Here is an 11120-nt window from a genome sequence, read left to right as displayed (position 1 = left end):
AAAAATAACAAGTGAACCATGACTCTTGTATGTCTAACCTTAATTCTTTTTTTCTTTTTACACATCACAGTATAACTGCTTGGTTTGTATAACTCTATCATTCAGATTGAATAATAAATTTGAATTAGGAATTTGGGAATGCTTTAAAGTTAAGAAGAGACAAAAAGCTTATGTTAAAGAATACAGCACCACAGTCCAGATCACAACTGAGTGTAAGCTGGACCAATGTGATTACTCTATGTAGGAAATACTATAAAAGAAAAACAGGTAGGACAAACTGTGACACATTCAGTGCAAAACTTCAATGGAAGGAGTAAGTTTCATTTTTGTAGCAAGCAATGTAAACCCCACACTACAACTTCAATTTATCTAGCAACTTTCATATTATAAATACAAGGTGGCAGTTTAATGGAAGATATTTCATCTTGTAAGATCATAATAGCCTGAGAAACTGTATTAGTATTTTTTTACCAATTTTCAGAAGTCCAAAATAAATCATGATCTGGCACCTAGTTATAATAATTTACAACTAGGCACTTACATATAGATTTAAGAGCCTAACATCCAAATCTGAAAATTCTGGCCATTATTTTTAAATGGAGGAAAACCTAAGCTAAACTAATAATGAATCCTCTTTTTTAACCACTGAACAGAATTTATTTTTCCTGCAAAAACTCACAGGTTCACTACACAAGTTAAAAACTTAATAGATTTAAAAATGGATGTTTAATCCCTTTACAGTGCAGACCAATTTTCAGTCAGCTATGGAGTTTTTATTGAACTGAACAGAAGTCAGCTGGGTCCTAATAAGCAAACAAAAAGCATGTGTTAAATTCTTGTGTGTGGTCTGAATTACATGGCTTTATGCAAATATGTGTATCCTTGAAAAACTTGTAGAGTTATGCTCCTTCTTACAAAATCAGTTTGTAGACCCTGTCTACAAATAAGGACAGTTCATGAAAAAGCTGTTTCTTTTTAAAATGCATAAATAATTTACTTTTAAAAAAAGACAAAACCCACTCTGTCCCCCAAAAAACCCAGTTGGAAAAGAATACAGAACACCATAGTTGGGCAAATACTGATACACATTAGTGCTTGTATACTCATAAAACTGCAAAACATATTCCAGCTTTGAAGTGAAACATAATTGTCTAGACGTACCATACTCCTCTGGGGGAAAAGCCTCTTCAGAAATTGCTAGTTATGCAATGAAATTACACAGTATGTAGAACTATGGATGCATATATTCCAGTGTTTTGGTGTCACGTCACAAGGGCTGCAATAAACAAAGTCAAATGTGCAAGCATTATTGTTTCTCCAGCCCAGGCTTAACCAGAGTGAAACAAATTTTGGAAGAAAAAAAGTTTTGTTCCATAATTAAGAAAGGACATTTGCAACCAAGTGTCTTAACCTATCTGCACATTTAATTAAAGTGCAAGTTATTTCTTCCTACATATACTTCTCAGAAGCCCACCAACTCCAGTGCCTTAAGCTCAACCACATTGAGTTAAAATACTGAAACAACATTTAACAAATTAAATAGAATTCACACTTCACAGCACTAAAGAAAAGAATGGTACCTTTCTGGAAAAAAAAAATAGTTATACAAATCTAAAGAAAGTAACAGCAATTTATGCTATGACATGAGTCATTTGCATAAAACTTGTATTTTTTCACTTTCATACAAGAATAAATTTTAAAATTCAAAAGTAGAAAAAAATAGCAAACTCTGTAAACCTTTGCATTTTCTTTATGCAAACCATTTTTTCTGTGTTGAGCCCACGTTAGTATAGCAAAATTAGTTAAGCAAGAAGTTTGACTGAAAGGGCATTTCATCGACTACATTAACTCAGAAGCAATATAGGATCTTCTAGCTCATAGAAAGGAATAGAACTAGACTGGCTTTCTCCAGAGTCTGAGTCATAGGGAGCATCAGGCAGCTCCATAAAACCGTAAGCTAGCTGTTCATCCTCTGTGTCTGACCGAACGTAGCAGGCAGTGCTGGAGTACTCCTCATCCTCTATACTGTTGAAATCCTGTGGGATATACAACATCCCTGGGTAGTTCCTGCTAACTAAGTCACTTGTTGTTTGCAGGGAAGTTTTCCTAAATGCCATCAGGTGCATGTGAGAAAACTTGGAATACTTGAAGCGTTTAAAACCCAAGGACTCTATGGCAATTTTCCAGCTTTTCATCATCATGGCCCGGCGATTCTGATGAGATGAATCAGGAGTTATTACAAGCAATAAGCCATTTAATACCAGAAGTTCATGTGCCTTCTTGCAGCATATCCATCGTTGATAGGGTGATGGAAAGTAAGAAAGAAGGAGTGAGAAAACGACAACATGGAACAGTTCTCCAGGTAGAGAATCAATGGGATTTTTCAGTTGCTTAAGAAAGGCATCTATAGCATCTTGTGCCAGTTGAAGAGGTTGCTGAATTTGAAGATTTAGGAAGTCACATTTGTATACGCTCTGGTGGAGTGACAAAAACAGAAAACCAAATATCAAGGTTAGTTTAAAGAGCAAATACAACCAAAATCCACAGAAAAATAAATTATTCCCTTAAAACTGATTGTTCAGAGTGACGCGCTAACTTTACTCAAGAGTAAACTTTACTAACTTTACTTAAAGAGTTAAAAAGTTAATGGTCACACATATACAGTTGAAAAAAAACAATTTAGGCTGCATTTCTGAGTAGAGGAGAAACACAAATTAGTAATGCAGAAATAATGTTAAAGACAATTTCAGGACTAAGGTATGTTTCAAGTGGAATCTGTAATCACCTTAGGACAAATCTGCTACTGAACTTTTGATATACAAGTCTTGAACTAATGTTTAAGTCCTCACAGACACTAAAAGAACAGTTATCAGTGCATCTACTGACATTTAAGAACACAAACCTACTTATGTGGATAATTTGCACAGATATTTCACACAATATTCTGAGTTGGAAGGGACGCTCAAGTATCAATATATATATTCTAATTTTTAACTCCAGTACCCTTCCACCTCTTTTTTACTTTTTTTTTTTTTGTCTCAGACTATATTTACTCCAAGACAGCATCTGCTGCACATGCCAGTCTCAGTTTCTATCCTCCTACCATCTAATAATGCATGTTTCCCTCAGTGTACTTTACCCCAGGACACCAGAAAGTGAGTGCATGCTGCTTAACTAAAGAAAATATTAATCTTTTCTTGGTAAGCATTTTCCCTCTCTCTCAAAACCCAAAACCCATCAATGGAAATATATTTCCATATTCAACAGTTTGCATTCTCTGTATGTGAAACAGAGATTCTAAAACTTTTGAAGACATTTATGCTTTAGTTACGTAACTAACATTTCAGTTCCCTTCCTTGTATTTCCACAATTATATCCTTCTTATTCCTCCAAATTAATTGAAGTATTACTCAGGTACTTAGTCTATATCCAAAGCATTTTATATGAAGGTGGATGACATTTTTTTATTAAGGAAAGAACTATTTAACCCTCTGATCAACATTATTTAAGAAACTGGCTTTGTAAGAAGCCTCTGTGCTTCAATTTGTTTTAAAAGGTACTTTAGGGTCTCACCTAAGAAATCTGCTAAATCAGAAATTTTTACCAGTTTATTTTCTTTTCAGCTTTTACCACAACTTCTCAAAATAATTTTTTTCAAGTCAGGAGATTACATTAACTACCATAATTAACCTCTGGTTGTTATTCCAAAACCCTTAAATCAGCCCAGGCAACTTCTGGCCTTAAGAGATAAATTTATTCAGAAGGTTATGGTGCTGATGCAGCTCAAAGAGGAGTCATCTTCAGTACATCAGGGCTCATTAATTCTGTTTTGGAGGTAGGACGAAGCTTATTCTAGCAGATGCATTTGACTGCTCACACTGTACTCCCTGTCCCTCCAAGAACACTCGCTAGCCAGGCTTCAAGGTGCCCTGAGCAAACCAAAGGATCCAAGATAATCAAAGATGTTGGTGAGCCTGAGACAGGCCCAGAGCAAGCATGTGTGTCACCACTTGTACATTAGCACTCTGGGAGCTCCTCCCATGGAGCTGTGGTACTAACCATGTCAGACAACCAGAAATCAATTACCTTACTGTTCCCTTCTGCTGGGAGAGAATCTAAAGAACTGGTTAGTACACAGAAATTGCATTCAGGACTTTTCCCAATAAAGGTTTTGGTCACTGCACATTTAAATTGATTTTCATGAGAAGACATGTAGCTTTCTTAGGAAAGCAGAACAACAGACTAGTAGACAGAAAAATATTAACTAGGCATACTCAAAAAATAATGTTTAGGTTCAACTCATATAATGTTAGGTATCTGCCATTATAGTCACTGGAGAATTAGTCAATACACAGTGACCCAATTCACCTCACCATCAAAGAACAGCAGATATTTAGGTTTGACTATTTCTAGTAGATCTTCACTGACTGTAATTAGAACTTAGAACCTGAGATGTAGACACTGAGGATCTATGTATCATAGCTAGAAATTCACTTGCCATGCATTACCATTTTAAATGCCACAGGCTCCTATTTCAGTGGCATGTGTCTTTTTTACCTCCTGTGTCATGCCCAACAGCCCTTTACAGTCCTACAGCCTCCAAAGTGGTGGAAAGTAATCATGATGCCTGTGTTTCAAATTAGGCAAGACAAAATCTACTCAAAGTTTGTGTTTTAGACAGAACTAACATTGAATTGCTTTTAAAAGCAATTTATCAGGCTCAAATTTTTAAAGAATCTTTCAGTATCTCTCAGCATATATGCATAAATACAAATGAGGTGTTAATGGACTAAATATGGTAACAACAACAAACTACCAGGCATTTAGCATGTAAATCACACTGCAGCATATAAGAGAACATTACTTTCCAGTTAACTGTATTTTTTCACCTGTATACTTCTTTTCACCTCTTCACTTCTAAAGAGGGTTACCTTAAGCCACAGATTTTAATAGAGCCTGATTTTTAACTGTAAGTAGTCAAGGTGTGTATAGTCAAATGCTTTTCTGTTTTTTCTCAGGAATGTATTTCTGTGTCTTTTTTAAACATATTTATTCCACTTTATCCTTTTGCATGGTTGATAAATGCAATTAGTGCTGACAGAAATTGGGTCAAGAGCAAAAGACAGAAAGAAGATATAATTACAGCAGAATTCAGGCATTTGAGAACCTTACTGCCTAGGGAAAACGAAGTAATTTACCCCAAATATGCCGATAAATTTGTCCTCTGGATTTTGGAAGCTCAAAAATATTTCTAGCAATAAACATAAATGCTCCCTTATAGTGCACGTCTGAATACTAAATCTCCCCAGAAAATCTCACCAAATACAGTCACTGATCACTTCCTTCTGTCAGTGAATGCAGCTTCTGAGAAGCTCTTGTCTAAGCACAAGCCTACTTAATTGTTATTTATACCTTTTGAGATCCAAGGAGTCATCTGAAATATCGTTAAAAGATGGCTACTAAAATTTTCAGATTTTAAAGATTAATAATGCCATTATAAAGGCATGGTTCTGGGAAAAAATTGTATTTTTAAAAGAAAACACAACTAGGGCTTTAGAGCCTGTTCATGGAAAAGGATGTAGTGTTTAGTTCCTACTAAAGCAAATATTTAAAAAGTGTGTAAGTATTAAACATACTCTTTTACAGTTATTTTGAGGCATTCCACAAATTTGAGGATCAAGTTTATACTAAATACAGCATACATTACATACCTCAACAGCTGGAACAATGTCTATGCCAACTGTCAGAAATTCTTCAAACTTCAGAAATGGATTAAAGCAGCTACCAACATCAAGTAATCTGATCTTCCCCAGGGAGTGAAGGAACCTAAGAAGCAGCAAGAATTAAGTTTTATCAAATGTAACTTTTAAAGCTGTATTCTGAGTTACAATTTCAGGCAATTAATACAAAAGATTCTCAGAGAACACCACAGCAGTGACTGATAGAGGTGAATGCCTTACTTCAATTGCTGAGTTACCTAAAGAACCAAGATCCATCAATAAAAGCAGGTGGTCCTCAAGCAGAAGAGTTTTGTTCAGAGAAGGTGCAATAAACTATGCACTTTTGCACTTGTAGCAAGTAAATAAAATGGCAAATTGTGTGTCTACTAGACAGACTCTCATAATGTTTTGTGTTTCTCACTTAACTTTGTAGTATTTATTGATTTTGAAGTCACACTGGACACCAGAATTAAAGTTTCATGAGTTGAAAAGGGAAACAGACAACAACTACATAAACAGCACCATTTACAGGGCTGCAATCTAAAAAAATTCCATGATGATTTGTAACATCTTGGAATATCCAAAATCCATTAACAGAGGCAAACAAAGTCACAGCTTTCACAGGGACTTCACAAAGATGAGAATGCTAATAACATTTCAAAAATAAAATGTTTTTTGCTTCAAGTTTCTGTAGCCAAAACCAACTGGCATCTCCAAAATGTAACTTGTCATGTTTCTGGGAAAGGCTCAGCCCTGGAGAGACAGATAACTGCAAAAAACTTTCAGAAACAGAGGTGCAGGGCCAATGCAGTCAAACCAAGCCATGGCTATACTCATAGCAACAACAAAGCAGAAAGGAAAGAAAAGCCTCAGCAGCAGTAAGAGATCTGGGCTCCTTCTAGATTCCCAGTAACCTACCAGAGAGAGGATGTTGGAAAAGCAAGATAAAACATCTTGATGCATTTGGCAAAATAATGGCAAATTTAAACATTTTGCTTTTGCATAGAACAGAAGATATCCAGGGCACACTTCTCTCAAAATACCACCATGACCAAGGCAAAGAGTGCAACAATTACCTTTAAGCTAAAGCTGCAAACATTACCAAGCTGCCTCCTAAGTCAATCAGTACTGAGTGTACAGAATGAAGATGAAAGCAACAATTTTTCCAGACTTGGAACAGGAATTTGGACACTGTGTAGGCAGATCCTAGTAGCCATAAATCACAAACATGGCTGGAAGTCAAATCAGAGATCTTTTCCCACATAAGGGTAGTTTGTGGTTTCTCAGACCAGTGTATTTCCTTGTCTAGCAAATGGAGGCACTAATGGCAGATCCCTCCTCACTCAAACACAAAAATGTATGCCTGCATGAATGCTTACATTCTATATGAGAGTCTAATATGGTAAGATCAAATCAATGGACACATGGGACCACAGGAAGCATAACAAGAGAAAACTGGATACTACGGTGCAGACAGGACTTCCCATGAAAAAGAGAGAGCCTCTAGAGATCTAAACATGTTCCCTTTAAAGTGTTCAATGAAATACTTATACAGATTGAAATGAAGCAGCAAATCCCAGAAGCCTCTAATTTCCAGGACAGTCACTTCACCTATGGTACAGAGAAAAGATCACTATGATGCATTCTGTCTTCCTATTTACAAAAACGGCCTTATTTATATATATTTATAAATTACTTGAGAGAGGATTATATGTGGGATGAACAGAATTATTGTCTTCACACCTACCAGAGTAAAACAAAGAGTCACAGGCTTAGTCATACCGATAGACAACCCCACACTGTTGTAGTGCTACATGACCAGAATGGAGTGACAGTGTTTGAACACTCTGTGGGTTCCCCGTATCCCCTGTACCAACTTTCAGACTTCACTACAGAGCAGTGAAGCTCCATGCTAAAGCATTTCAGGAGAGATCTCTGTTTTATGTAATACACAATCCATTTTCTTTCTGATAAACTCTGTAATTTCTTCTGCAAGGCATCAAGAAAAAAAAAAAAGGAATTTTGATTTCTCTGGGCAGTAACTTAGACCAGTTATGCCTTGTTGTTCAAAGTCTATATGGCTACTAAGAACTTACTACCGTTTGTAGCTTACTCAGGTAGATATTATAAAACCTGCCTTTGCCAGGTATGTCTTACGACGTGTGTATATTTTTAAACTTCTGAGAATGAAAATAAAAATCATCAGCACTCACTATACTAACAAATACTTTAAAATAATTTATAAAACTTGTCTATTAACTTCTTTCTGTACACATTATAACAAAAGGGAAGGCTACAAACAACTGGTAGCAAGAAAGCAGGTGAAGTTAGCTCTGCAACAGCCACTATTACCTGCAGAAAGTATGGAGACAGAGATCAAAGAGAGACCAAAGAGATGCAAAGAGAGAACCAATGCTTTATCCTGACAATGCCTCCCACTGCTAGAGAGCTTTAAAGTAAATATGATCATCAAACCTATTGATTTAAACAAACATGAAAGACACAGAAGACACCAGCTCCTAAGGACAGACATAGCTACTAATAACATTTAGTAACATGTCATTCTTTCCCTAACTTATCCTACACCTAGCTTGAAGTAAGTGCTGATCACAGCAGACATTCTACAATAAAGGAAAAAACCTCTTTACACAATAGAAAAAACACTACTGGAGGAAGTTCTAAGAACTAAACTATAAAGAATATGAAACAATAAGTATAACTTTTATAGATTCTATGCTTATGCATTCATTATTTCACTGTACTTGCAAAATATGATTTTTTTTCCATCACACATGAATAGTCACAAACATGACACATTATTTAGGAAAAAAAATGGAGGGTGGGACTTCAGAAATAATAAAGTTGGTCTTGGATACCAAAAATAAAATTCTTGCTTGAGTGAAGGTCACAAACAAAATTAAAACTGTTGTTTGGAAAATACCTCAAGGATACTACAAGTTCTGCAGAGCCAGTCATCAGGAAGCTAGTACATTAAAAGTTAAGGGTTGTAATTCCAAATTGCTTTTGAAGTGTGTAATTGGAATCAAGAGTTTCTCTGCAATTATTTATGAAGAGAAAGTTTTAAGTACTCTGATATTTACATTTGGCACTTAGTACTTACATAAGCAATTGACTTTTCAACAGTGCTGAACAGCCATTAGATTCTAACTTAATTAACATCTCCCTTATTTCACCTCAAGGTTTAATATAAATTGCACTGCACACCAATGACATACTAAAGTGAAATTGCTTTAGCACTAAAATGAAGATGACTAAGTTGTCATTCTCAAGCAATTTTTTATGGCATTCACCAAAATATACTACAACATAAACAGCTCTTGAAATGTATATATTCACATGAAAATTGCCTTTCTTAGCTATTAAAAATAAATCAGACTGATCGAACATGTTCTGGGTAAAGGACATCAGGGTAAGTTTTAACACTCAAAAAAGGGGAAAAAAAGTCAAAACATGTAAAACTTACTCTTCTGTCACAGCTTCATGATTTGTCAAGCCAAAGTTTGGCAAAGGATCTTCAATCTTGGGAGTCTGAGGAACATTTAAAGCTGGAGTGGTTTTAGAAGCAAGAAGTGCTCTTTTTTCATCTTTCTCAAGTGCTTTTCTTTTTCCACCATTCTGAAAATATTCTCGGCATACACTGAAAAGACAAAAAGAAAAATTCCCCAGGAAAACTGAATGCTCTTGTTAGTCACTATTACAGCTAAGAGACATACCAGAGGGTTAAGAGATCAAGTGCTGTCAACTTTTAAACAAATCTAAGTTTTATTTCAAATTTGGTAAATCAACTTTAAAAAAAGATGTGATACATCCAACAGTATGAGTGGTGGGTTGGTGGGTTTTTCCCCCCAAATTATGTCATAAGTCACAGCTGAGTATACATTTAAGGTTTTTTTAATCTGGATAGACATTTAGAGTAAGACAGCAGAATTCTTGTCAGAACATCACCAGAAGGTAAACTTCAGCTCAGTTCTCCAGTACAGTGCAAAGAGTTATGAACTAGCTCCCTGTCAACACAAGGTTTTGAAATGTGTTTCTTGCTGGCACATAAACTAGGGGAAAAGAAACCTAATCCAGATTTATGCCCAAACTTACATTTTCATTTTAATTGAGTTTGACTGGACATTTTTTAAATAACAGACAGCAGCTGTATTCCTGTCAAAGACTTATTTTAGCTTTCAGTTTTTCCCCATATTTACTTATTTTTCTTAGAGGAACTAGAACAAAATAATTAATCATACTTGAACAGAAATATTAGCCAGTTTAAAGAAATTAATGTTACAAAAGAAGTTAAACAGCACTTGTATTCTTCAATCAGTAGTCAGCATTAGTGTATGAGAAGCAAGCACTGTGTTTAAGAAAAACTGAATTTCATCCACAAAATATAACTGGAAAAAATTGTTGCTGTGAAATTAAAAAGCCGGATTCACCCTGCACAATTCAGATAAATTAAATCTGCCATCCAAGTATTTGCAAGAAAATTTCAACAGAAATAACCCTTGTTTGAATAATCTTTTGTGAACAACTCATTTTTATGGTGCTTTCTTGAAATTCACACCATTTTCCTCTACCAAAACTGCAGAAGTTTGAAGGAACATTCCACAAAAAGTAAATTCAAGTGTAGTTTAATAATATCTTATACAAAGCAGGAACAAGATAATGACACTCCACATCAAAGATTTAAGGATGGACACATTGGTAAAATGGTGCATTTAAATCACAAATAGTGACAAAGACTTGGAATACACACGGCTAATCTAAGGTTTGGTGATATTTTAGGCATCAAATATACCCAGTCTCTTCATCACATAAGATGTGAAGGACAACAAAAAAAAAAGTCATTGGAGTGGCACTGAGTTTCTTAGATGGAAACATACACAAACAGGCACAGTTAGAAATAACTTTACCCCAAGATAGGTAGGAAAGAAGTGCCTTGAGTCAGAAATTCTGTGTAATCACAGAATGGGTCAGGTTAGAAGGGACCTCAGAGGGTCATCTGATCCAAGCTTCCTGCTCAATTAGTGTCATCCCAGAGCACATGGCACAGGATTGCATCCACAGGGTTCTGGAATATTTTCAGTGAGGAAGATTCTACCTTTCTGTGCAGTTTGTTCCAGTGCTCAGTCACCTGCAGAACAAAGAACTTCTTCCTCTGTTTCAGGTAGAACTTCTGTGTATTAGTTTCTGCCTGTTGCCTTTTGTCCCACTGGCTGGCATGACCAAGCAGAGCCTGGATCCACCCTCCCTTCAGATATTGATAGACACTGATGAGGTCCCCTCTCCATTGTCTCTTCTTGAGATTGAACTGGCCCAAATCCCTCAGCCTTTCCTCATAAGACAGATGCTTCAGTCTAGGTTGCAATACTACCAGACATACAGACT

The 11120-nt window shown here is 35.8% G+C and overlaps 1 protein-coding gene across 1 annotated transcript in view; it reads right to left on the bottom strand.

Annotated features, from left to right (window-relative positions):
* Positions 1-377: 377 nt before the first annotated feature.
* Positions 378-11120, bottom strand: part of BMT2 (base methyltransferase of 25S rRNA 2 homolog) — a 29509-nt gene continuing 18766 nt past the window's right edge. The window contains exons 3-5 of the mRNA XM_059473233.1: positions 9205-9378; positions 5712-5826; positions 378-2474 (exon numbers count right to left, since the gene is read on the bottom strand). Coding sequence (XP_059329216.1) covers positions 1845-2474; positions 5712-5826; positions 9205-9378 — 919 coding nt within the window. The 3' untranslated portion in view covers positions 378-1844. The remainder of the gene's footprint in view (positions 2475-5711; positions 5827-9204; positions 9379-11120) is intronic.

Source organism: Ammospiza nelsoni, chromosome 5 (assembly GCF_027579445.1).
Source record: "Ammospiza nelsoni isolate bAmmNel1 chromosome 5, bAmmNel1.pri, whole genome shotgun sequence".
Lineage (NCBI taxonomy): Eukaryota > Metazoa > Chordata > Aves > Passeriformes > Passerellidae > Ammospiza > Ammospiza nelsoni.
Note: the sequence above shows the minus strand (reverse complement) of the source record. Positions and strands in the feature narration are given on the sequence as shown.